The 27,964-nt window shown below is 40.0% G+C and overlaps 1 protein-coding gene across 2 annotated transcripts in view; it reads left to right on the top strand.

Moving 5' to 3' along the window:
• gramd1bb (GRAM domain containing 1Bb) overlaps positions 1–25,007 on the top strand; it is an 89,819-nt gene extending 64,812 nt beyond the window's left edge. Inside the window, exons 9-27 of one of the 2 annotated variants that reach the window (XM_053500527.1) lie at positions 3,347–3,371; positions 9,541–9,560; positions 13,176–13,260; positions 13,373–13,476; positions 13,592–13,687; positions 13,924–14,004; positions 16,577–16,692; positions 16,783–16,945; positions 17,065–17,260; positions 17,520–17,666; positions 17,777–17,895; positions 18,050–18,192; positions 19,568–19,671; positions 20,668–20,868; positions 20,960–21,050; positions 21,182–21,193; positions 23,231–23,338; positions 23,528–23,648; positions 24,596–25,007. In XM_053500527.1, coding sequence (XP_053356502.1) covers positions 3,347–3,371; positions 9,541–9,560; positions 13,176–13,260; positions 13,373–13,476; positions 13,592–13,687; positions 13,924–14,004; positions 16,577–16,692; positions 16,783–16,945; positions 17,065–17,260; positions 17,520–17,666; positions 17,777–17,895; positions 18,050–18,192; positions 19,568–19,671; positions 20,668–20,868; positions 20,960–21,050; positions 21,182–21,193; positions 23,231–23,338; positions 23,528–23,648; positions 24,596–24,685 — 2,022 coding nt within the window. In that variant the 3' untranslated portion in view covers positions 24,686–25,007. The remainder of the gene's footprint in view (positions 1–3,346; positions 3,372–9,540; positions 9,561–13,175; positions 13,261–13,372; positions 13,477–13,591; positions 13,688–13,923; positions 14,005–16,576; positions 16,693–16,782; positions 16,946–17,064; positions 17,261–17,519; positions 17,667–17,776; positions 17,896–18,049; positions 18,193–19,567; positions 19,672–20,667; positions 20,869–20,959; positions 21,051–21,181; positions 21,194–23,230; positions 23,339–23,527; positions 23,649–24,595) is intronic. The other variant, XM_053500526.1, reaches the window with a different exon arrangement.
• The last annotated feature ends 2,957 nt before the right edge of the window (positions 25,008–27,964 follow it).

Here is a 27,964-nt window from a genome sequence, read left to right as displayed (position 1 = left end):
ATCAGCAGGCCTGCAGCCTCTCTCGTCCTCTCTCGTCCTTTCTCATCCTCTCTCTCTCTGTTTCTCACCTCATTACCACCGACACGGTGCCAGAGCTCCTGTCAGAGGAGACCAGCCCACGTTTCCACCGCTTAAGAAGCCAAAACAGTACACAGTGAGAGTTTATTTTTGTGCTGCAGTTTTTTTTTTTATTATTAATCTTTAAGAGATCACAAGTCCTCCTGGCTTTGAGAATATATTCCATCTCATGTGTTAAGTCAGAAGCTTTAGCGTTAGTGCCGGGTCACACACAATACTATGAGGATTTCCACCTCTTGCAAACTTTTGTCATGACTTTTAGTTTTAATTAACTACACAATTTTAGTAGCAATCATAAAAACTTATTTTTTTGTCATGGCAACATATTAGAGTCGCGTATGAAACACAATTACTTTTTAATGTAATACACACAACAGGGCCTATCGCTGTTTCCCTTTCTATCCCTGTTTCCCTTTCTATCCCTGTTTCCCTCTCTATCTCAGTTTTCTCTCTATCCCTGTTTCCCTTTCTATCCCTGTTTCCCTTTCTATCTCAGTTTTCTCTCTATCTCAGTTTTCTCTCTATCCCTGTTTCCCTTTCTATCCCTGTTTCCCTCTCTATCTCAGTTTTCTCTCTATCTCAGTTTTCTCTCTATCTCAGTTTTCTCTCTATCCTTGTTTCCTTTCTATCCCTGTTTCCCTTTCTATCCCTGTTTCCCTTTCTATCCCTGTTTCCCTTTCTATCCCTGTTTCCCTTTCTAGCTCAGTTTTCTCTCTATCCCTGTTTCCCTTTCTATCCCTGTTTCCCTTTCTATCCCTGTTTCCCTTTCTATCTCTGTTTCCCTCTCTATCTCAGTTTTCTCTCTATCTCAGTTTTCTCTCTATCCTTGTTTCCTTTCTATCCCTGTTTCCCTTTCTATCCCTGTTTCCCTTTCTATCCCTGTTTCCCTTTCTATCCCTGTTTCCCTTTCTAGCTCAGTTTTCTCTCTATCCAGCGTTGATCCATCCTTTCCTCCAATCTGCATGACACATGTATGTGTCTCTTGTCTATGGTGAACAATCCAGCTCAAGACACAAGTAAATCTATAGACAAAAATCATTAGACACGATGAGTTGATGTGCACACACTTGTGGAGTAACATACCAGAGGTTGGAGATCGGTTATCCGTATGAATCTCTAACCAGGGTTCGGCCCATATATAAACCAAAGTTTAACCATCTTAGCTCAAAATATAATTCTACTGCCACTGTATGGCTTTATATATAATCAAAACTTTATAAATTATCAAAAATGTTTTAGCGCAAGCAATACATTCTGTGTTTATTCCTTTACAGTAGTTAACAGACAAGTTTGGACACTCCTTAGAATTCAGTGGTTATAATTTAATTATTATGATTAGTAGTAGTAATAATAATAGTACTACTACTACTACCATTATTAATAATATTAGCCCCCTAATATTAGTAGTAATAATATTATATATTGTATTGTGCAAAAGTCTTGAGAACCTTTAGGATGCTGCTGATGTTGTTACGTGGACAAATAATTCTGAACTCTATCTTTAGGCACTTCGCAGCCTGTCGCAATAAAACATTTTTTACAATTTCTTTAATTTAATCTTCTTCATTTAATTTAATATAATAAAATGAGGGGGTTCAAGACACTTTCACAGTACTATCTATCTATCCATCTACAGTGGTGTGAAAAACTATTTGCCCCCTTCCTGATTTCTTATTCTTTTGCATGTTTGTCACACAAAATGTTTCTGATCATCAAACACATTTAACTATTAGTCAAAGATAACACAAGTAATTACAAAATGCAGTTTTTAAATGATGGTTTTTATTATTTTGGGAGAAAGAAAATCCAAACCTACATGGCCCTGTGTGAAAAAGTAATTGCCCCCTGAACCTAATAACTGGTTGGGCCACCCTTAGCAGCAATAACTGCAATCAAGCGTTTGCGATAACTTGCAACGAGTCTTTTACAGCGCTCTGGAGGAATTTTGGCCCACTTATCTTTGCAGAATTGTTGTAATTCAGCTTTATTTGTGGATTTTATTTTATTTTATATATATAAAATACTTAAGACATCAAAACTGGGAAATAGCAGTTGCGGATCTCCTCATTCTCATCATCTCCTCATTCTGCTCATCTCCTCATTCTGCTCATCTCCTCATTCTCATCATCTCCTCATTCTCCTTATATCCCCATTCTCCTTATTCTCATCATCTCCTCATTCTCCTTATATCCACATTCTCCTTATTCTCATCATCTCCTCATTCTGCTCATCTCCTAATTTTTATCATCTCCACATTCTCCTCATCTTCTCATTCTTATCATCTCCTCATTCTTATCATCTCCTCATTCTCCTCATTCTCCTTATTCTCTTCATCTCTTCATTTTCATCATCTCCACATTCTCCTCATTCTTATCATCTCCTCATTCTCATTATCTCCACATTCTCCTCATCTTCTCATTCTTATCATCTCCTCATTCTCCTTATATCCCCATTCTCCTTATTCTCCTCATCTCCTCATTCTCCTCATTCCCCTTATATCTACATTCTCCTTATTCTCCTCATCTCCTCATTCTCCTCATTCCCCTTATATCTACATTCTCCTTATTCTCCTCATCTTCTGTTTTTGCTTATTTCCACATTCTCTTTATCTCCACATTCTCCGCATCTTCACATTCTGCTTATTCTCCTCATCTCCACATTCTCCTCATCTCCAAATTCTTCTTATCTCCACATTCTCATCATCCCCTGTTTCTCCCTATCTCCACATTTTCTCATGCTTTTCCATACTTATCCTCTCCTTATTCCTGTCTTCCTCTTCTTTTAATAAGTGTTTCTAAAACAGGAGAATGTGTGTTGTGGTTTTCCCAATGCCAACCTGATAAGAACGTATTCATCATCAGGGACCGCTTTGCGTCAAGCCATATTACCGGCCTGTCTTTGATTGTTTTCCAATAACAGCGTGCCACCAAGTGTTTTGTTGAATTTTTAATATGCAGATGGATGTATTCGTACTCGGCAGAATTTAAAAACGTGGGCGACACGGTGTCTAATGGTTTAGTGTTGATGTTATGGTGCCCTCTAGTGACTTCACTATCCCGAGAGAGAGAGAGAGAGAAAGAGAGAGAGAGAGAGAGAGTTATGTTTGTGAATGAGAAATCAAAAACAAACCTGTCACATGATTTTAAAGTGTTGACCTTTATACTGTGTGTGTGTGTGTGTGTGTGTGTGTGTGTGTGTGTGTGTGTGTGTGCTTTTTATAGCCCTGGGTCACCCTTACACTCGTTTTTTCTCTCTGTCTCTTTTACAGAAAAGTCAGAGCTGGTACAATGTAAGTAACACTTCTTATTTTTCGAGTGTGTATGTCTGGGTGTGTGTGTGTGTGTGTGTGTGTGTGTGTGTGTGTGTGTGTGTGTGTGTGTGTGTGTTTGTGTGAAACTACCTTGAGTTTAGCATACTCGTAGCATAAAATGGAATAAGTTGATGCCTTCACAAATGATATTCACGTCTGTGAACACGTGAACTGTTGGCTTGTTGAGGCTTTAGATCATGAAAAAAAATCACCTAGTTTCAATTTACATCAAAGTGGTAGTTCAGTCTTATCTCAGTCTTTAATTTAAAGTCGAGGTGTATTTCTTTTCCCTAAAATTAGCCGTTTAGCTACTTTTGGTTAGCAGTTATTACTCCTCCTAGTCAGTAATTAACGAGTCGTAAACAGACAGTAGTAAAGATTATTTATGGTATATCATAAGGAGGGCAATTTGGGAACGCCACTTAGTATAAGACCTGCATGTCTTTGGAACTGTGGGAGGAAACTGAAGTACCCGGAGGAAACCCAGCAAGCATGGCTATGTTTTTTTTTATTGTTATGATGCAAAACACACATCAGTCTGGGAATTTCACCAAGTCTTTTTTAAAAGAAGTTATTTTAGCAATATACAAAAGTTTTTTTTTTTGTTTTTTTTCTAAACCAGGTCTGCCAGAATCTTCAGCTAAAATAAACCTTATTTTATTTCTTTTAATACATTTAAGGCAGCAGCTAGTGCATGTACGCATGTAAGTCGACCCGTTCACTCAGCCAACTGTAGCAGAAGCGCTAAAAAATAAATTAATTAATAAATTTAAAAAAACTTGATTATCTTAAGAACAATAATGAAGAGGGAAATAAAGAGCGAGTCGAGCTCTAAAAAGCTCTGGCCGAGACGGTCCGGGTTTACCTTACTGCTCCGTGCATGCACCATGCAGGACACGTTCTGGATGATAAGAGTTGTGAGATTTATAAGGAAACGCCTGCCCTCGCCGTGTACTAATGAGGAGCCATTACTGGCTCGCCCAATACAAAGTGACTGGCGTGTCTATTTCTTATCCATCGACGCTGCCTTGTTCCAGGTGCAGCACGTTATAACGAGTGAGTATAGCAGGACAGTCGCATTTTAGATAAGCATCAGGGTGTGTGTGTGTGTGTGTATGTGAGAGAGCTCCTTAAAGAATGGAAAATTTTCACTCTTTAGTCGAACCCAAGCAGTTCTGTTGGCTTGAGTTTCTTTATAGTCTTAATCAAATAATTAGAGAATAGAGTATGTTGCCTTGCAATAAAGAAAAGTTTTACAATTATGACACTTTTCCAGATATTAATCCTAAAATTACTGTATATTTTTTTTTTTACTGTTATAAATAGTAAATAAATAAACAATACTACACGAGGAATGTGGTTATGTTTTTGGGCTGGGTCGCACAGCACAGGTTTTACCCCGGAAGCAACCATTCTGAATACACGATCTCTACAACACCCACACACGGCCGTGATCAGTGATCGGTATCGGACGATTCTGATTTCTGTGATCAGTGTTTGGATCCATAAACCAGGGCAGGTCAGGGCATCGCATTATATCAGTGTTCAGTGCAGGTGATAATGGAGATAAGTAGCCTTATCGTAAAGTCTTCCATTTATCCTCTGTGTGTGTGTGTGTGTGTGTATGGGCAATGATGATCTCCCATGGCACTGAATGTTTCTGTGATTACAGCACAACCGTCCATAAATGAGTTCTGAGCCCATAATCTTCAGATCTTCTGCTATTTAGTTTTTTTAAAACCCAAAGGAAAAAACAGACCATACTGTAGCTGCAGTCTATTTAATGATATCGAAGCATCATTTCTTATTTCTAAAAGTCCAAATCGTGACTTTAATAATAATTAGGGCAGTGTATATTTGTGTTATGAATGTCGCAAGGAATTGATCCGAACTGCATCGTGTTTTCTTGCTCAACATACAGACAAGAGTTTTCATGGCTGCTGGTCATATACTGTATTTTTAACTTAAAATGATTAACTATGATCATCACACCTGATATCTTATCCCAGAGAGTACATGCTGACTTCAACAGATTCCCATATATATTATACACTATAAATAAATGTTCATAATTATTGTATATAAAACTTTAAAACACATAATAAGTTTTAAGTTTTATTTTGCGACTTTGAGATTTGGTTCGATTAGGCTTTCCATCTTCTCCTATAAATCCCGCCTCCTGCGTTATGATTGGTTACAAGAATTCAGTCTGACCTACAGTATGACTGGTTCGATCCAGTTCTGCACAACCGGATGCACAGAAAGAATATAGTGGTTTTATTTGCCTACTTTTTTTTCCGCCTGCATTGTATTGAAAAATGTATCATCATAATCATCATACGTTTGTTAAAAAAATCTTCAACACTCGCTAATCACTTAAACCTGATCTCTTCCTTAATGTCTTGTTGGTATCAGCCCGGAGTCCTGACTTGACCTTCTTAGAAGTACAACCCACAGTAGTTAAAGGTGGGCGTGGCTTAGAATCAGTCCAACTCGCACCACCTACTGACGAAGACGTCGTAAAAAGATGGATCACGCTTTATAATTTAAATGACGCTGCTGCGTGGGTGAGAGATCCGCTGTGTTTATCAGAGCCAAGTAATGACAGATCCGAACATAGATACCCACCAAGTCAAATCTTCAACCTTCAGGCTTTATCAATCTCAAGACTCAAGACTTGCACATGAAAGTATTTGCATTGGGTTTAATCATTTAGCACTTTTTGTACTTTTGAATATATGAACACGTAAAAGACAACAGACTTAATTACGACAGAGAATTATGTGTGTGTGCATGAAAGAGAGACAGAGAGATTCACAATCATACATGCAACACACACTCACTTATCTTCTATACCGGTTTAATCCTGTATTCAGGGTCGCGGGGACCTGGAGCCATTTAGGGCACGACGGGGGACACCCTGGACAGGGTGCCAATCCAGCGCAGGGCACACACACACTCATTCACACACTAGTGACCATAACCTGCTTGTCTTTGGACTATGGGAGGAAACCAGAGTACCCGGAGGAAACCCACCAATCACAGAGAGAACATGCAAACTCCATGCACACAGAGACGGGAATCGAGCCTGACCGGGAATCAAACCCGGACCCTGGAGGTGCAAGGCGACAGTTCATGACTGATATATTTTCATGCAATATTGCATTTATTTTGTTAGAGCATTTTAGGCATTATTTGTTTTTTAGCTCATTTTAACAAACATGATTGAGCAAAAGAAATTTAAACTGGGTCACTTCGGCGAAGAAATACACATTGTTTTCAGGTTGCTTCTATGACCAAATAATAATAACAATATGCTCATTTTTGCATAAGAGTTCCACATTTCTGTGACGTCATTCCCATTTTCTGGTAGCATTCTCATTTACCCCGTTATAAAAGTAATGATAACTTCCTGACATACCTGACAAGTCTCCCCGTTAACACACACCATCAAGGCTTTTACTGTATATACTGTATTTTTTTCAATCGTCATTGATCTCTGCTGTGTTGCCGGCTCTGATCTGTTCCACTTCAACTTTTTATTTGAATTTGTTAGGCACTGAGTGTTCTTAGTGTGTAATGGAGTTTGCATGTTCCCCCCGTGTCTGTTGGGTTTCCTCCAGGTACTCCGGTTTCCTCCCACAGACATGCAGATTGAATGTAGTGTGTGGAAAAACTTAAAAGACCAGCGGTTCTACCACGTGTGTTAAAATGGACACAAATACAATAGTCACCATTGGTCTCCACGGTCCTTAGTTGGACTCCGGAGGTTTCTTGATGGATGGACAGATGTAGAGTTCTTTTCTCGGTGTCCCGTGTGTAAATAATTTTACTGCCTCATGCATGTCATAGTCAGGGTGTGGGACTGGCTATTCAAGGCCAGATACGTATGGATCAAGAAAGGAATCCAACAGGGCCCAGAGTTCTGTACTACGCCCTTATTTTCAGAATCTCACTCTGAAAAGGTCGCAGCTCTGGTTTATCAGTAACTCGGCGGATAGATATCCAAACAAACCTGCTTGTTTAAGAAGTATTTTTGTACAGTTTCTTCAGAGCACACACTGTACTTTAAGCACATGGTTCGACTTGATGTCGAAATTTCAAGTCATACTTCTGCTTGTAGTAGAGTACATCTTTAGGCAAGCCCTTGTACTTTTCCTCACCTTTTGAGTTTTGTACTTCGGCCATCTTTGATGTTCAGTATTTGACTTTCAAAAGCGTCTGCAAAGTCTATAAAACTGCCGAAAGGACTGTTTTGCATGTTCTGGATCTTCTCCTGAATTTATAGTCTAGTTTCCGGTTTGTGGCCCGACTCATGACACCAGGACGATGACGATGATAAGAGCAGCGAAGCACGGAGCAGAAAGTCAGACCGTTTAACATGGACATGCAAGCGATTGTTAGACATTTACAGTTAAACCTGATGCTCACAGAGGCTTTCGATCCCCCGGATGTACGTAAATTATGCAGACAAGCATAGTCTAAACAGTGTGTATGATCCAGCGGATAAATGCCTCTATTTTTACATATTATTGGTGTAAACATTTCAGAAGCAATATGTCTTTACTATTTGTGTATTTATTAATACAGTAGTAGGGCAAAAGTTTGGACACAAGTTTGGATTTATATTCTATATTATAAAAATTATTATTAATTTCTGAGAATTGCAATTAAGTAATAACAACAACAACAACAGCAACAAAAGTCAGTTCCCAACAACTGGCTCTCATGAAGACCTTCCCAAGAAAACTAACAGATTGTCCACATGAAGCCGGTGCGTTCCCTATCCGATCATTTTTTTTCTTAAACACGGCGTCGTCTCAAGAAATATCTGCGTACACACGAAACCACTGAAAACGGTGTAGTATATATGCCAGACCAGTATGGGGCGCTGTAATTCTGCCATAGAGATACACTATACACAGGGAAGAAGACTTCGAGCATGCGCATAACCTTGCGCGCTGTATACGAACCAAGATGGTGTTGTCCATTATCGCTTGTTCCTCATACCAGTTGCATAGAAGCAATAGATTTGGCTGTAATAAAGCTAGCAGGCTTTGTAGCAACACAAACACAATCATGTAGTCCGCCATTATTGTTGTTGCTGTTACGTGTGACGCAGCCGACACGTGATGTGATGACATCATCGTTTCACAAAATATCCGGATTGGCCGTACACACGAAGACGCAAGGGTGTCATTTTCAGATTTATCCACATAGCGGTTTCAGTCTTCTAAAACGCCGGATCCGTGTGGACGAAACGCCAACACGATAAAAAATGTATACGTATACAGCGAAACGCGTCTCCGTGTGGACAGGCCCTAAATTCTTTGAAAAGAAGACCAAAAACCACCAATTCAGAAATCACCAATTACCAAACAGCACCTCAGATTAGAGCCGTTATAATGGATTTATTTACAAAGAATAAGTAGCAGAAACATCTCAATATCAACTGTTCAAATGAGATTATTGTGTAATTTGGACTATTTTATAATGAAAGAAAGATGGAAGTAGAAGGTGTGTCCAAACTGTATAGATAGATAGATAGATAGATAGATAGATAGATAGATAGATAGATAGATAGATAGATAGATAGATAGATAGATAAACACCAGTGCGATGGGGAAGACCTCATCTCACAATGTGTATGTGTGTGTACACGGATACGCACACGAGTAAGACTGATGACTTTATTGGAGTGTCACGCTGGCTGCTCCTGGTACCAGCCACCGACAGCTCTTTTTGTTTGTCTTTAGAGTTAATGGGTAACTAACATTTTACGCATTCATCTCCTGGCACAACACACACACACACACACACACACACACACACACACACAGAAACTTTGCATACTCCCACACAGAGCATCATCTTTAAGATGTATGCGGACTTGTAGATTATTAATAGTGTCTTGTACTGAAGATGGGTTTCATATGAGCAGTGTTTCCCCTGGATGAAATGAGGATGGCAGGAATTTAGACGATATCAGAGCAGCTCGTTCCCTGATAGACATTAGGAATCACACTTGCAAGGAAAGAAAGCAAATAACAGATTTAAATTTCTCCTTTGAAGTTTCCGGGTTTTGATTTGCATAGTGAAGCAAGGTTCATGGCGTGATCTGTATATTTTTTTTTTTTAGCTCACAAACAGAGAGAAAGAGCATCGATATCGAGTTTTAAACCGGTGTGAGGAAGCAGGCGAAGAAAACAAGATCGGACGTTGCAACACCTGGGCACTTGTAGGGACGTTTTTTTTAGGAAATCAGAGCTGATGAATGCTGTAGAACTTGTTGCATTCTTTAAGAACCTGCCGTATCTGTACCGGCGCTTTTCAAGTGAAGTTTACCCAAAAACTAAAGTCGCAGTAACTTGAGAAAGAGAAGACGAGAGGCAAAAAGAGACCAGACCTGATTGACGAAGTTATAAATGGTTTCCTTTCAAGTCGCGAAGGAGAAGAACGACTGGAAGGCGCGACGCTCCGGGCCACTCACACGCTTGCCCGGCGGGAAGAACAACAAGCAAGAATAATAACAGATCTGTCTCCTGGGGTTACTCTAGGTCATTCACCACTGTTTAAGTTTCTGTGTGACAAACACCAGGATCATGTGGCGCTAGTCAGCAGCACAGACTAGTAGACTTGCAGAGAACATTATAAGTTCAGGTAGCTCTCTTTGCTCTCACCTGTACATCTGTAACTGGGCATCAGAAGGCTTGCTACAGTAGCATTCTCATCTTGCTTAGTGCTTGTGGGTGTTGGAGTTTATCATGGAGGTCCCTCAGAGGGACTGGGAAACCTTGCTGGAGCTGGAGGAAAGTCTTACCATGTGGCTCCTTCAGGGCTCGGCTTCGGCTTACGGACTGCCGTGGAGCTCAACGGAAAGCTCATCAGAAGAGGACGAGGATGACGAGGACATCCCGGCTGTGAGTTGGCAATTTGTTGAGGTTTGGAATGAACAAGGAGGGATTTACATTTAAGTATAGTAATGCACAGTTGAAGGTTAGAAGCCTCGGTCAGTGGCAGCTTGGTGGTGCAACGGGTTTGAACCCATGATTTCTGTAATATTAAAACCTCTCAAAGGATCACTATGAACCGGTGTGATGTAATCCAATTGGTTTGTTGCCCGTGTTTTCAGCAGTCAGTGTACGATTAGTACTGTGATTTCTATAGAGGTGCTGTGCAGGTGTGTAGTGTAGGGTGGTGCAGGTCATGTAGAGGTTTGTAAATGTTTAAGAGGCTTCACGAAGAACATTTTAACAATATTTTTCTAATCAAGTATCTATTTAAAAAGTTTACCAGTTCTGAGAAAAGAACTTAAAACCTGCTTAGAGTCTAAGTTAACCAGAGACTGAGTTTAACTCAAGTCAAATTAGCTGATATTCATAAAACTTACCTTACATGTTACGAATTTGTCAGTCAACTCTATTCCCAAATTTAGCTCAAATCTTTTTCCAATAGGTAAATTCACAGCTAGGGATTAACAGTACGTCTTTGGACGCAAAACCTTCTGGAAAGCCGGAACAACTAAATTCAAATTCAAATTTTATTCGTCACATACACAGTCGTATACAATATGATATGAAGTGAAATGCTTATACGACTGCTGATGACCTAAAGATTCAAAAGGAAGGCTTCAGTGTGAAAATAAGAGAAATTACAAATGAGAAATATAAGTAATATGTAAATAAACTTTAGATGTAAAGGACTTTTTTAGATTTACGTTATGTACAAGCAATAAAAAAATATGAAAATAAAATACTGTAATAAAATAGTAAAATAAAAAATAAAAATTTAAGAAATCTATAATAAAATATAAAAAATAATAAAATGAAATGTAGAAGAGTTGAAATGTAATGTAATGTAGTGTAGTTGAACTATAATTACTTTTTAAATTTTTAACATTGTTTTAAAACTTTACTTTAGCCTGAGCTTCACAGGACCATTTGTGATTACACAGCTTTAATATAGTTCAAAACTTAACAGTAAGTTAAACAACTTAACCGTAAGTTACGATTTTGTTTGTTTTATGAGAGGTGTTCGAGTCAAACCGGGACCTCTGATGATATTTCTCGTAAATGAAGACTTGACATTACACAAGGCTTCACGCACAGTGCGGTGATGAGACTCGTAACCGCGGTAGAACGTTTAAATATTGAAATCGGCCGTACGCTAGTGAATGAAGTACGATCCCAACCGAGGTGGTTCGGAGCCCACTGCAGTCAGTCCTGTAAACATTTACTGATATGACGCCTGATCCTTGAAAATAGACTGGTAACTTGTTGCGAAATTGTGAAAGAGACACATCTGTCTGTGGTGAAAGCATTTACCAACGCCACATTACAGGAACACATCCCCCATACAGTCCTGTCTTTGCTCCAAGCCATTTCTACATGACTGGGTTATTAAAGGAGTTCCTGGGAGGCCGGTGTTTTGGATGTGAAGCAAGCAGTCCAATCATAGCTCTGAGAAAACTTTCCACCTTCCACTAGCGAAACACTGGGATGAGTGCATTAGTGTAGCCGAGGGTTATATAGAGAAACAAATGAAGTTTTGATCTTATAACTGTGTATCCTTTGTACATTACAGGGACATGCCAGCATTCTTATCATTCTTGTCTGTTACACATTCAGTGACTATCGATTAAACTGAAGATGGGGTGTTTAATTATTTATAACAGTGACGTCCAAGCCTATTGATTTTCTGTTCAACGAGAAGACTCACAAAAAGCTCATTTAGATTAGAGATTACACAGGGGTTTGGTTGTTCACCTGCTCCACCAGTTGATGCGCCCACAGATGTTATCTCGGTGGTGAGTCATCGTGGCATTTCCAAAGGGCAGCCCTAAAGCGATAACCCTTATGGGCTTGACATCTCCATGTTCTGTGTGCTGGGGACAACTCCTTGCCTCTGACTTGATGTAGTGGTTATGTAATGGATAACATGTCGGGGCCGTGCTGTTACAGGAAAATAATCAGACACAGGGTGGTATGATGTGGCAAAGTGTGACAAAGTTACCAGAAGAACTCATATTCTCCAGCAAGCTCAGTAAAACCTAACAGCTGTTTTACTTACATAGTACTGTGCAAAAGTCTTGGACATGTGCAAAAATATGGCATAAGAAAAAGATGCTTTTGAAGACATTTCTGCATAAAGGAAACTTCTATATATATATATATATATATATATATATAGCGGCACAGTGGAATAGTACTAAACACTGTGGTGTTGCACCCTTCAGGGTCCAGGTTTGATTCCCACCTCAGGTCCGTCTCTGTGTGCATGGAGTTTGTATGTTCTCCCCGTGCTTGGTGGGTTTCCTCCGGGTTCTCCAGTTTCCTCCCACAGTCCAAAGACAGGTAGATTAGGCTAACTGACGTTCCCAAAATGCCCGTGGAGTGTGGGTGTTGACCGGATGTCCTACCACGGTGATAAAATAGAAATAAATCACAATAGTAACCACCTTTGGCCTTAACAGTCCCAGAATTTGGTTCAGGCTTTAAAAATGATGTTACTGATTAGACCTATGTGTATTTATATCGATGTAGGATTTCTCTTAGAGCTCGAACAAGGATTAATCGATAACCAATCAGATGAGAGAATTCAACAGTGCTTTCGTGTACTGTAACATGGAATAACAAACATATTTTATGTTGTATGTTTTTAAAGCAGGGTTTTGCTAATTATTACTGTTTTTTTTTTCCTAACTTTAAAGACAAACGTGTGAGAAAAGTTGCGTGAGCGTTTTTAGTGACCGTGTGCGTCCTCGTGTCTTGCTTCGTGTCTCGTGCAGGTTCTCAGCCCCACGTACAAGCAGCGAAATGAAGACTTTAGGAAGCTCTTTAAACAGCTCCCGGACACAGAGCGTCTCATCGTGGGTACGTACCGTAGAGACACAATCAGGACACTTTTAACATACCTGTTCATAACTGTACAGCCTATAATAGTGACATGAACTAAGTGTTATGATTTGACCTTTGTCCTTTGTAGACTACTCCTGTGCTCTGCAGAGGGACATCCTACTGCAGGGCCGACTCTACCTCTCCGAGAACTGGATCTGTTTCTATAGCAACATCTTTCGCTGGGAGACACTAGTACGAGTCTTTCTCATTCAATCGGAAAAGGATCCCGGTTCGCGTTAGACTTAATAACGCTGTAATGCATCCCGGAGTGTTTGACAATGGTGTGTTTGTGTTTGTGTTTGTGTAGCTGACGGTGCGTCTGAAGGATATCTGCTTCATGACAAAAGAAAAGACAGCACGTCTCATTCCCAACGCCATCCAAGTGTGCACAGACACTGAGAAGGTGACACAAACACTTTTAAACGACAATCACTCGCTAACCGCATGAGATGAGCTAAATGTTGGGTAACATCTAGGGGTCACTGTTTTATATTAACATTTAAAGGTTACGTTTATGCAATATCATATATTTTACTGTGCATGAAAGAAAGAATGAACCAGAATGAGGCATGTAGAGCCGCACTCCTAAAGCACCATCTAACACTGTGATTATCATGGTTGACTTTGTCTCCACTCCAGCACTTTTTCACATCGTTCGGGGCCAGGGACAGGACGTACATGATGATGTTCCGGCTCTGGCAGAACGCTCTGCTGGAGAAGGTAAGGACTGAGGACGTTCACATGTTCCCTAAAGCATTGTCCTTGGCACAAGCAGCAGTTTATCCAGAACTTTAATTTACACAGGTGTTTGCTTTGTAATTAGGTTTTTCAAAGCCATCACGAAACCAGAATGACTATGCTACTAGTGCTATCATTAACCCAGAAGCCTTAACTCACTGAGATACTACTTCTGCCTCCTTATAATAACGATAAAGTCGTATGAAATTTAGTCTGTGTGAAATGGCAATAATTAGAGTAACTGAGCAGACCGTGAAGCTAACCCAGGACAGTGTTCCAATCCATTACTATAATATTTAAATGAGTATAAAATGTAAAAACTTTAATAGCAAAACGTCAAGCAAATTAATACACTAAATAAAATATGATGGTCGTCAAAAATCAATACAATTTTTACCATTGGGCTGTGGTATCTCAGTGGCTTTAAGGCTTCTGGGTTACTGATCAGAAGGTCTAGTCTCAGCTCCGCCAGGTTGCCGTTATGGACACCTTGAGCAAGCCTTCTCCGAAGACACTGTACTAAACCAGCGCTGGCCCCAAGCTAGATCGTATACAAAGAGGGAATTTCACTATGCCGTAATGTACAGTATAGTGTATGTAACGCACAAAGTTTTAAACCATCTTAAACCACTGCAGCATTGTAAGGAGTCGTCCCAGACCATACGCTAAAGTAGGAAGTGATTTTGGTTTCAAGATGCCTATGGACATAATATTAAGTTTGAAAAGCTGTGTTGATCTTTTTTTTTATTTTACTTAAATGCATGTCTTATATCAAACAAAGTGAATGTACTTTTAATCCCTGCTCTCCCTATGACGTGACATGATGGACAGCTGTATGTTCAATCAAATCCATGTTTACAGTAGATACAGATTTGTCTAATTTCAAGACAAATAGTTAATTCTAACTCCAGTGTATAACCTCCTGACTTCCAAGCTGTTATGTGCACTAAAAATAGCCAATGGCTGATTTGATTTTATTACGCTTAGTTCTTTTCTTTTGCTTCCTGTTTGTTTGTGTCTATATTCGGCTGAGAAACCAGCAGATAGACATCTCACACATCTGATTAAAGGATCGCTGTTGTACTTTCTGTCAGCCGTTATGTACGAAGTTATCTCTCCTTTTCAACGCTCACTTGCTTATCGCGTACCATCGCAGCACCTCTCAGGCATGCTCAACTGTATAAGCCCTGACAACCATCTTTCACTTGCGCTAAATTGACAGCATTAACAAAGCAACATCACTAACTGCGTCACCCGCACGATCTCTATAGTGTGCACTGCATGAACTACAAGTGTGCCCTTTTTCCCTTTTACAACTTAATCCATATGTGAGCTACAAAGAAATATGACACAAAACAATCCGTATTGGTTAATACTATTTTTATTTGTTAAGTTCCTCACAGCAATTATTTGATTGAAAACTAATTATTAACATCCCTGCTTTTGCTGCATTTAAAGTTCACCAAGACATGATAACTAACATTATGGCATTTTTGAGTGCATTTGCAAAACCCATCAAGCACCACGATGAAACTGGTTCTCGTGAAGACCTTCCCAGGAAAGTGAGACTTTTAAAACTTACCACCAGCCTCAGAAATCACCAATTAACAAACAGCACCTCAGATTAGAGCCATTACAGAGCATGAGTGATCTCAATATCAATATCAACTTTTCACCTTGACCATTCTTCATGAAGCGAGTTTGTGAGGTCAGACACTGATGTTGGACGAGAAGGCCTGGCTCGCAGTCTCCGCTCTAATTCATCCCAAAGGTGTTCTATCAGGTTGAGGTCAGGACTCACTTACAGGACTGTGCAGGCCAATCAAGTTCTTCCACACCAAACTCGCTCATCCACGTCTCTTTATGGACTTTGCTTTGTGCACTGGTGCACAGTTATGTTGGAACTGGTGTGGGGTTGTTTTTCAGGAGTTGTATTTGGCTCCAATGGTATTGCAGGTTTGGTCAAATACTTTTGTCTAATGCAACCAGTATCAGCGAGAGTGAAAGGAAAGGTGTTCAAGACAGTGGTGAAACCAGCGATGCTCAATGGCTTAGAGACAGTGGCACTGAAGAAACGACAGGAGGCAGAGTTGGAGGTAGCAGAGCTGAAGATGTTGAGGTTCTCTTCGGGAGTGACAAGGATAGATAGGATCAAGAATGAGTTCATCAGAGGGACAACCCATGTTAGATGTTTTGGAGATAAAGTCAGAGAGGCCAGATTGAGGTGGTTTGGACATGTTCAGAGGAGAGATTGCGAATATATCGGTAGAAGGATGCTAGGGTTGGAACCGTCAGGCTGGAGGTCTAGAGGAAGACCAAAGAGGAGATTTATGGATGCAGTGAGAGAGGACATGAAGTTAGTTGGTGTGAGAGAAGAGGATGCGGAGGATAGGGTTAGATGGAGGCAGATGATTCGCTATGGCGACCCCTGAAAGAGATTATCCAAAAGACAAAGAATAAGTCAAAAACTTTTGTCTGTATTGTGTATATTAAGTGTAATCTGAGATCATTTGTAACGCCTGTGCTGAATGTGTGTTCTGATGCCTTTCTCCAGCCCCTGTGTCCTAAGGAACTGTGGCACTTTGTCCATCAGTGCTACGGCAACGAGCTCGGGCTGACCAGCGACGATGAGGATTACGTCCCGCCTGACGATGACTTTAACACTATGGGGTAAAGCATTTAACACACAGGGATTCACACAACACACTTGACAAGGATGAACAAAGAGATTCTGAACTATCTATCCTGTGTGTGTTGTAGTTACTCTGAAGAGATCCCCACTGAAGAAAACGAGGTCAGTAACGATAACTCGTCTAAGAGCAGCGGAGAGAATAAGCAGGACAGCAGCCCTCAATCCCACAAGAGATCAATCACACACTCCACCATCGCATCCACCCCCAGCAGCACAGAACTGCCTCTGTCTGTGAGTACACACACACACACACACACACACACGCTCACTTCCACTTTATTTCCGCCTGCTGAAACCTAACCCGGTGTGATGCAGTTCGGGTGTAAAGTAGCGCTCTCTGCTGGTTGCAGTTCGCCATCGCGCCTGAGGAGTACACAGACTGCCTGCCAGACCCCGAGCTCTTGACGCTGCCTCTGCTGGCTGACGAGAGGAGCTGCGAGCCTGCAGCAGGACCGCTGGGTCCAGTGTCCTCACCCTCTCTCGACTTCAACGATAACGAAGACATCCCGACGGACCTCAGCGACTCGTCTGATACACACGACGACGGTAGACTAATCAATCTACGAATTTGAAATGAAGTTATAGATTATAAATAGAAACAAAACCGGGTATGAATCCGCTTTTTTTTTAAAAGAGCTTGACATCTAATGAGAGTGCATTTCATCTTTAGTTTTGCTTCTCTGTGATGGTGAAATAAAACTCCTAGCTTCTTCTTCTTCTATGTTTTGGATCCAAACAGTCTGCTTTTTTAACACATCTAGTATACAGCGTTAAGAACACTCTGTGTGTGTGTGTGTGTGTTCAGAAGTGGAGGTACAGGCGTTCCACGCTGACCTCACCGGCCGTCAGTACATCAACGAGGTGTACAAGTTCAGCGTGGACAAAATGTACGCGTTCCTCTTCACCGAGTCGCAGTTCATGGCCGACTTCATGGAGCAGCGCCGATTCACAGGTTGGTTCACTTAATCTCATCATCATAGTCAGAGTGTTCATTCAGAAGTACTGCATTTCTGCCCCCCTACTCACTCACTCACACACACACACACACACATAATTCCACAGATGTAGTGTTTCAGCCGTGGAAGAAAGAAGAAGCAGGAAACCAGAGGAGGGAGATCATGTACACCATCTCGCTGTCCAACCCACTGGTTCCCAAAACAGCCAACGTTAGTGAGACTCAGGTCAGAATCTTTCTGTTGGCGCACACACACACATACACACACATACATATACGCATGCAAGGAGACATCTCACCGTGCATTTACTTGTTCCAGACGTGTCTTGTTAATGCTCTCTCTCTATCTCTCTCCATCTCTGTGTGTGTGTGATTATTAGACTCTGTACAAAGCCAGCCAGGAGAACGAGTGTTACGTCATCGATGCAGAAGTTGTCACTCACGATGTTCCTTATCACGACTATTTCTACACGCTCAACCGCTACACTCTCACCCGCGTAGCCAAGAACAAGTGTCGCCTCAGGTGCGTTATACTGTGTTCTAGTTCATCCTAAAATAAAAAAGCACTCGATCAACTGCTGCTGTAAATAATATGAGGGTGAGTCAGAAATGATCCGCACTCTAGTAATATAAAAGACAGAGAAAAAGTTTAAAAGTCAACCATCAGCTTAAAAAATTCATCAACGCTTACAGTTTTCTGAAAGGTTTTCATCTCAAGGGCCAGAAGTGTTGGAACCCTATCAGAAAAAAGGATCAACAAATCAACAGTGATCATTACAGTGAGACGCTTTTTTTTCCCCCCTAATTTAGTCGTGTCCAATTCCTTCCACATTAAGGCTACTACCACCTCTGAGTGCAGAGGGCCGAAGAGTATCATGCGTTTTCTCATTGGGGGCGGCGTCACACATTCTGAGGACTGCCCCTGATTGGCTGTAGAGCCGTTATTAATGTAGGAGCAATAAGTACCTCTCATCCTTTAGACCTCCGGCTGCAAGAGTTCACAGCATCACCTGGGAATCAAATTCGCAATCTCCAATAAATAAAATAGGACGAGCACTTTACTACTGCGCCTTTTGGAGGCACAGTGAGATGCTTATTAAAGAGCTGAAGTCTAAACCTTAGATTAAACACAGAGGACTGATATCCGAGGACGTCCTGATCTCACTACATCAGACTTTTACCTGTTTGTTCCCTAAAGCTTCCATATGAGGATGAAGATTTACTTTTAATGAAGAAGTGAAGACAGCGATGCATTCGTGTCTCACAGCTCAGAATAAAACATGAGCGAATACAAAAGCTTGTTGACAGATTGACAAAGTGTTTTGAAAAGGAATGAGGTTATGTCAAAAAATTATGTATTTGTTTTTTGTGAATTAAATTTATTTTAATGTAAATTAAAATAAATTCTACAGCCAGAGTGCAGATCATTTTTGACTCACCCTTGTAATTTCTCCTGATACTTGATAATAAATTAAAAAAATCAAATGTAGGCCATATTTAACTCATCCTTTTGTGGTATGCAAATGATTTAATAAAAAAATAAAAAAACATCTCTTGCATTTTGTAAGCGAAACCTTGGATTGCAAATAACGCAGTTTGCAAATGTTCCGCAAAACGAGCAGAGATTTTTTACTGAAAAAAATGATTCTTCCTCTATTCTTAGTTTAGCTTCACCGCACCTTATTTGGCGGGATTTAATTTAATTAAATAATTTTTTATGTATTTATTTTTTAGGGCTGTGGAATAAATAATTTGATCCTTTTTGGGCTGTGGAATGATGATTTCTTTTGGGGAAATTCGCTTTGATTTAAATACGAGCCCACTACCGGAACGAATTGTGCTCGTAATCCAAGGTTCCACTGTAGCTAGTTTTAAGGTGACTGCTTTCTGTGCCGCAGGGTTTCTACAGAGCTGCGCTACAGGAAGCAGCCCTGGGGACTGGTAAAAGGGTTCATCGAGAAGAACTTCTGGAGTGGAATGGAGGAGAACTTCAGGAGCCTTGGTGAGCAGCACACTTAGATTTCAGACTGTGAAAAAGTCTTGACCCCCTCAATGAATTAAATTAAATTATGTAGATAAAATTAAATAAAAGAAATGGGAACACATTTGACTGTAAAAGGCCACACAGTGCCTAAAGACAAATAAAAATTGTACTTGGAACAACATAGTTTTCAAGTGATTATGAGTTTGTGATGTATTTACTTTCTTGGTAATAGCAAATAGTTTGTTTTTTGTTGAGGTTTAAAGAAGGCAATAACATTCCCACCTAAAGTGACATCATATAAGAAGATTCCCTTCCCCAGGTTGGTGCTCAGCACTGGTGTTCTTTGGAGGGGTGTGGCTCAGGATGAGCTCATATACTGCACATACTTTAAACACTGAAAAAGCATTTTTCAGCGGGGGGGGGGGTTGTAAAAAAGCTTCTATCGGGGTTTGGGTGTTTCAGCAGGAACATTAACACGCACACACTTTTGGGGAAACTCAGTTAATTTAGTAAAAAATACTAAAATACTGTATGGAACCTTTAAAGTGTGCGAGCGACCATGTTAGCGTGATGTCATGGGCTAAACTCTGGCTAGAGGGGATCTTCCTGACTTTTGAAATAGGAATTCCAGGTTGAAGTGGTGTTTTCTTTTGTTTCTCCTAGTCGGAGATGGGAAATTTCAAGTTGTGAGTCTTAGTTAAATGCAGCAAAATGTTTTCATCTTATATCATATGACAGGTTAAACAGATTGTTATTGTTAAAAAGAACACAAAAGGACAAAAAAAATCCTAAAAAGCAAGCAAACAATGTGGATATATAACCCATAAAAAGGGTTAGTTATGTGATGCAAAAGGACGACCAACAGCAACATTTACACAACGTTCTTGCGAAACTACCTCTTAACGCTGCAGCTTGACCTGTTTGTCACTTTATTTCCAAATGCTGTGAGCACTACTACACTACCTTTTATCATGTTGAAAACTCTTCTGTGTAAATCTCTGTGTGTTCGTTCAGAGCTGGAGCTGGCGAAAGCAGAGGACCTCCTGTTAGTAGCGCACGGGCCCTCCCCGAAAGCTAAGGCCTTGAAAAACTCCACCTTGAGGCGGAGAAAAAGGCCCCTCCCACACCTGCGCACGCCTCACCTGGAGGAAACGCTTAGCCCTGTGACCACGCCCACTGACGAGGAGGTCATCCATAGAATCAAGCATGTCTCAGGTACGATGTTTTTATACACACACATGCTCTTTTACACACTCTAACAAACTCGTGTTACTGATCGTATAATTGCTTGTGGCTTTGCTAGCAGGCTCCACGCAAACGAGACATATTCCTGAACACGCCCCTGGAGGCGGAGCCTTCTGTAAAATCTCCAAATTGCTGCTCATTGTCAGTTTCGTGTAAGTATTATTGCTTCTCTCTACATTTTTTTTTTACGCTTGGGTTTGTATTCATGTATATATATTCTTTGTGTGTGTATGTGTGTGTGTGTGTGTTTATTCTTCTTCACTCCGCCTTCGGCTGACATTAGGATCTGCATAAGGTATTTTGCTGCACACATAAAACAACAGTATATTTGATTAAACGTCTATAGGCAGATTTTAACAGGGTTTACTGAGTGAGGTTCTGAATTCTCTGAATTCCTTTAGCATTAAAATAATTTGATTATGAGAAAACTTCTGCTCTAGTAACGCTAGCAGAAAATAAACATGAAATTGAATAAACGTTTATACCTGGAACAGGAATCTCTTGAAATCTCATTATCTGGTTATTAAGATATACTGTAGTAATGTTTACAGTATACAGCGCTACTCGAACGTATGAATTTAAACTATTCCAGAGGCGACTTAAAGAGAAACGAGTATTCTCGTTGGAAATAATCAGCCAAAAAATGGTACTGGTGCTAAAAAGTGTCTCACCTGGGTGAAAAAGTGAATTTCCAGATAAAAGCATACAGTATAACACTGTATGATGGGTGGATGGGCCTCTGCCCAGGATGTACCCCATCTTGTGCCCTAAGTCTCCTGGGATCGGCTCCAGGCCCCCCGCGACTCCTTAACACAGGATAAAGCCGTATAGACAAAGAATGAGTGAGTGCGATATAGCACCAATTTTTATAATACTTAATGCTTCTTATCTTCTGATCCATGCTTTGTTTTTTCTGAATACGCATACGCATTTATATTTTCATCAGATAAAAAGAAACACATTTACTAAATACAATTTCTGCCCTTTTATGCCCGTAGTGTCCGTAACTTTTTTTTAAATCAAATCTTTCAGTGATCCTAATTGTCATTCAGGGGAAACTTGGCCAACTTAGATTTGACATGAAACCTGAAAAAGTGTATCATTCCTAAGTGCAAATGATATACACTACTGTTCAAAAGTTTTAGAACACTTGCAAATTTCTGTGTTTTTGTTTAGTGATTTATTTTCTACATTCTACAACAATACTGGGGATTTCAAAACTATAAAATAACACATATGGAATTAGGTAATTATGTAACAACAACAAAAACAAGAGTTAGTTGTTATTTTAAGACACAGAGGTCAGCCTTTCTGTAATAGTTCTTGCAAGAACAGTATTGTCAAGTAATGAAACTGGCTCTCATGAAGGCCATCCCAGGAGGGCAAGACCAAAACCTACCTCTGCCCCAGACGAGAAGTTCATTTAGAGTTATCAGCCTTCAATTAACAGCACCTCAGATTAGAGGCGTTATGAAGTCTTTACAGAGCAGAAGTAGCAGACACATCTCACCATTAACTGTTCAAAGGAGATTAATGCATTTTTTGGACACCTTCAGCATTCCTTTACAATGTAGAAAGAAATAAAAATCAGGAACCATCATGGAGTTAGAAAGTGCTCTAAAACTTTTGAACGGTAGTGTATATTGTTATGATATTGCAACATGAATTTGACATGGTTACGGACACTACAGATTTTTAAACTTTTGTCAAAAACCGGAATGCTTCAATTTAAGCAACAATTTTTTTACAGGTTACATGCTTTTAGAAGCTTAAACCAATTTTAGTATGAATACAAATAAAGAAATATGAATAATTTGCATTTGAAATAATTATTGCTCGAAACGAGACAGTATAACACTGAAAAATGGCTTAGGTTAGCAACTTGAAATGTTTAGGGAAGCAAGATTGGTCACTTCCATGTGGCATAAACTTTAAAAGTAGCTTATTTGGCCACACACATCTTCTGTATTATATGTATAACATAAAATCAGCACCAATACTGTATATACTGCTGTATATTTATGCAGATAATCCGTTCCAGCCACCCAAAAATATTACCAATATTACCAATTTCCAATATTATAATCATATTTGTTTGTATATAAAACAATCAAAACATTTAGAAAGGACATGAAAACGAAGTTGACATTAAACCTCACTTAACCTTAATTAACAGCTTATCAAAATTTCCGTTTTTAAAACAAAAATTCTTAAAGTTCGTATGTTGAGGTACCACAGATACCTGGACAAATCAGACAATCAAATCAACCAATGAATTTTTTTTTTCATGATTATTTTGTTCTTTCATTCTAATCTATCCCGTTTCTCTCAGCCTGGTGCTGCTGGTTTTCCTGAACATGATGCTCTTCTATAAGCTGTGGATGCTGGAGTACTCCGCTCAGAGCCTAATGACCTGGCAAGGCCTACGGCTGGACGAGAGGTACGAGTGAACCGTGTGTAATGACACGACAACACTCCGCTCTAATGTGTTACACAAACACCACCAGCTGCACTCTTCATGCCCGCACATCCAGTGGAGGAATCGGCACTGAGACTATTAAATGAAATGTTTACGTGTGTGTGTGTGTGTGTATGTGTGTGTGTGTGTGTGTGTGGGTCGTGCGTGTAGTAAATTACCGCAGACGCAGGTGGAGTGGGCTCAGCTTCTAGAGTCTCAGCAGCGCTTCCATGAAGCTGAATTACAGAAATGGAGAGAGATTATCAAATCATCGGTTCTGCTGCTAGACCAGGTAAAGAGTGCTCATGCACTCACACACACACACACACACACACACACAAAATGTAACATTAAAGATGACACACTAGATGAGAACATGAGAAAAAATCTAAAAATCTAAAATGTGTAAATGTCTATTCTTTAATGGATTGATTGGGATGCTCACATTATCCGAAGCGTTCGAGTCAAACCGGGACTTTTGCTTTTGTTCAGAATACAGTTATTAGAGTAAAAACTCCCTTTATTTCTCGATATAATCCCCTGCTACAGTAATGCGCATATCCCAGTGTTTCACTAGTGCTCAGATACCATCTGCCTGCTTTACGTTTGAAACACTGGCCTCCCAGGAACTCCCACGCATGTGGAAATGGCTTGGAGTCAGGGCAGGACTGTAAGGGTAATGTGGCAGCCGAGTTCCAGTAACGTGCTAATGGAGTTGGTGAATAAGTGTGTGTACAGTTTCCACAGACAGATGCCTCTCATTCTCAAGTTGGCAAGAAGTTATCTGTCTATTTTCCAGCTGAATGTTCTGCAGTGTGCTCCGAGCCACATCGGCCAGGATCGTCATTCACGGACGCACGGCCTTCTTTAAGACAATTGCAACATTCAGATATTTTTCTGCGACTAACAAGTACATTAGCGTACTAAGCTTGAGATCTGATGTCAGTTGAGTTTTACTCCTTCATTTATGAGAAATTTCACCACAAGTCCCAGTTTGACTTGAACACCTCTCTTCTATAAATTACATTTGTTGTAATTCATGCATAGTGCACTACTTACGCTACTTACTGTACAAACTAAGGATCACAGTGTGAAGCATTGTCAGGATCAATACCATAAGATCCAACGTCAGCTTCATAAAAGTATAAATGTACATGTAACAGTAATAAATAGATAAATAAATAGAAATCATTTAGAAATAATTCATTGTTTTCTGTGTGTGTGTGTGTGATCTCTCAGATGAAGGACTCTCTACTAAGTCTGCAAAGAGGTATAACTTTTAGAGACTACGGTTCAGACTCTGACGAGAAGCGGACTCATTACCACTGACACATCCCCTGTAGAGCCACCAGGTGGCACCGGGCATCATAAAGCCGCATCCTTGTGTGTGTGTGTGTGAGTGTGTGCGTGTGTGAGAGTGTGTGCCAGAGCAAAACAGGCAGAAGACGTCTGTGCACTGCTGTTACACAAAGGAAGAAAACAGAGAGAGAGAGAGAGAGAGAGAGAGCGGGCGAGTCCAATCCCGGGCTCCTACACCTCCGTCTGCTCTGTGGAATCATGGGAATGTGACGTTCTCTTCTGCTCCTCCCCGCCCTCCTGTTTTCCTCTGCGTCTCATTGACTGACGCTTGAGAACGGTTGCTATAGAGAGACAAACGTCATGGATCGAAGAAGTGAACTGGAGGCACAATCAAAAGGTTGCTGGTTTTTTTTTTTGTTTGTTTTTGTTTTTTTATAGTTCATTTTGAATCCTCCGGTTCCTGAAGTCTTTTCTGTTAAATGAAGAAAAGCGATGTGATCGATTCAGGCTTCAGGAGACTCTCAGCATGTCGTCTCACTGTAAGGCTGCAGTGTCCCTTTGGCAGGATGCACATACTGTAGCCACGCTTACTTTAGACGCAGCCATTCAACATAAAACCCTAATCACTTATTTTTTCGGTCGATATTTGGACTGTTTTAAATAATCGTAGGAGCCATGTCAAAGTAGTAAAGTGCCTTTAAAATTTAAAGGACAACTTTTGTCATTTTTAGGAACAATGTCTGACTAGGAGCTGAGGGGAAGGTCAGCGCTTTGTGCCCAAATCGATAGGGTTCAGGGATGTGCCTGAGGGCAGGGACGTGGCTGTGATTGGCGTCTGAATGTACGCTCGCTCCCATCATCCTCCACCACTCCAGGCGTGAAGTGCTTCCCCAATTATTTATTGTTCAAAGTTCTGCTAATTAGTTTGCCTGACAATTATTAATTAAAGAACGCCTTTGATTAGAATTTAATTGCCACTTCATACTGTTCTTGATTATGATCATTTGGATGGTTTTAATTCATTTTATTATTTGTTAATAACAGCAGTAGTTAAATTCAAAGCGAAAATTTAAATCACAGCTTTATACCAAAGCGTCCTTTCTAATACATTATACTTCTATAGCAACAACTTGCACAGTCTACTTGTACGTCTATGCAAGTATTAAAGTATATAAATTAAAGACATGACGATCATTGTTTTAAAGAGATTTCTTTTTTCCTATGAGGAGACATTAGGTGTGTTTACATGTTCCAGTGTCAGAACAGAATCAGAATAATAACCCAATCAGAATAAATAAATATATGCATCATATAAACCCCATAATGGGAACAATCTGACCCGATTCCAATCGATTCAAAAAAGAGTGTCTCTATCGCACCCAATGTAATCAATTGTGAATAATTTACCGGTTTGAAATGACTCAAAGTTACTTTAAAAGACAAAGACAAGAAAAATAGGGTGGAGCGGTCGTGATGGCGGTGTGAAATTTTCAAAATTTGGCTCCTGAGGAAGGAGCTCTGATTGGGACATATTTTCCACAGTGAAGCATCTAATCAATCATAGATGAGACTGAATTCTTGTAGCCAGTCATAACGCAGAGGGCGGGATTTATCAGAAAACATCTAAAGCCTGACCTAACCTCAATATTTGAGATTATATTTCCGGTAGATTAGGTGCTTCACAGCAAGCAGAATAATGTAACATTCTGATTAAACACTTTGTGCAAAAGCACATCAGATCAGCGTCCATGTAAACGGTTAAATTGGAATCTGTGGTCATAATGATTTCAATCGGATTGAAGAAATATTGTACACGTATGTGCACGTAGCTAACGGTTTAGCTGTTTTCTTTAAAAAGCAGTCCACAGTGTTAGTTCTTTGTCACAGTCTTGACCTCACCCCTCATTTTTTCATATTGTGTTTACAAAGAGCCAGACAAGCAAAAAAATAATAAATAAATCTAACATGAACCAGTGAGAAACAGGTGCAGACGATCAGGCCTGGTGATACTGAGTGGTTGGAACAGACGAGAGGGGAAATGAGGCTGCTGAGGTTATAAGAGGAATAAAACCTAACAGATGGTTTTTTTTATTTATTTTTTTTTATTGGACATCAGCTTCGGGCTGGTGAGAGTAACTCCACATCCCTTTAAGTTTTATTTCGCACCCGTCACGTGGCCGAATGTGAAACAAAGGGACACTGCAGCCAGATATCCACGAAGACCTGTATTTTTTATTACAGTGTTTGGTTACTAAACTGTGATTCTATCGCCTAAAAATGTTAAGAAATGATACGTTTAAAAAGATATAGAGTATATTTGAAAAAAAAAATAGAATTATATATTTAATTTATCTGTGTAAGGAATCTAAATCTAGACAGGATTTAAAGAAAAAAAAAAATATATATATCTAATAAATAGCGTTTACTTCAGTGTTGCACCGGCGCACGTCTGTGACGTGTGTGAGAGAGTGTGAGAAACTTGTACTGTAATAAGTAACGTCTACATGTTAAGTGTTTCTGTGTGTGTGTGTGTGTGTGTATACAAGTGGACAAGTGTCTAGCGAGTCTGAGGTTTCAGTCCATTCCACTCTACATGTTGTGTCCTTCACGTCTGGTGTACAAAGCCAAGCTGCCTTTCTCTTGCCCAGCAGTAAACTCCCAGAGCCGTCGTCTCGTCTCGGCTCGGCTCGGCGCCCATCCCCCCATGTTGTTTTCCTATTGTTTAGAGTAAACGTCTGGATCACTGAGGTATAGACACTGCCTGATAAAGAGTTAAAATATGTGAATTTGTAAAGCACTGAAAATCCTTTATGTTCCTGTCAATATATTTGGTCAAGGATTTGTATTTGTATATTTTTTTTTTGTGTGTGTGTGTGCACAGAGGTGACAAAGAAGGGAAATAGCTTAACGCGAACCAAATATATATTGAGAAATAATGTGTGTAATTATATAAGACCCATTGTCATTCATGTTGTCGTTGTTGTGACGCTGTGTTCCAATACTGTTCTTCCATTACTGTATGAAGGTTGACGAAAAATCGAGATATTGTCATTATAGACTTAAGTGATTAAATCAGTTCTTCTCAGTTTTAATTATATGTTACAGGATTAATGATGGAAGTAACAAACGACAAATGTTTTATTACCGTACTTAAATCTTTTTTTCTTTTTTTTTTGCTTTCCGCAAATACTTTTTCATTTACTGTACACCATATTCCAAAATTAATACCCAGTTTTTACTATGTGGCACAGTGGTGTGGTGGTTGGCACTGTCGCCCCGCACCTCCAGGGTCCTGGTTCGATTCCCACC

The sequence above is a fragment of the Clarias gariepinus genome, chromosome 7, assembly GCF_024256425.1.
Source record: "Clarias gariepinus isolate MV-2021 ecotype Netherlands chromosome 7, CGAR_prim_01v2, whole genome shotgun sequence".
NCBI lineage: Eukaryota > Metazoa > Chordata > Actinopteri > Siluriformes > Clariidae > Clarias > Clarias gariepinus.
The sequence above is the reverse complement of the archived record's forward strand: the minus strand, read 5'-3'. Positions and strand labels throughout refer to the sequence as shown.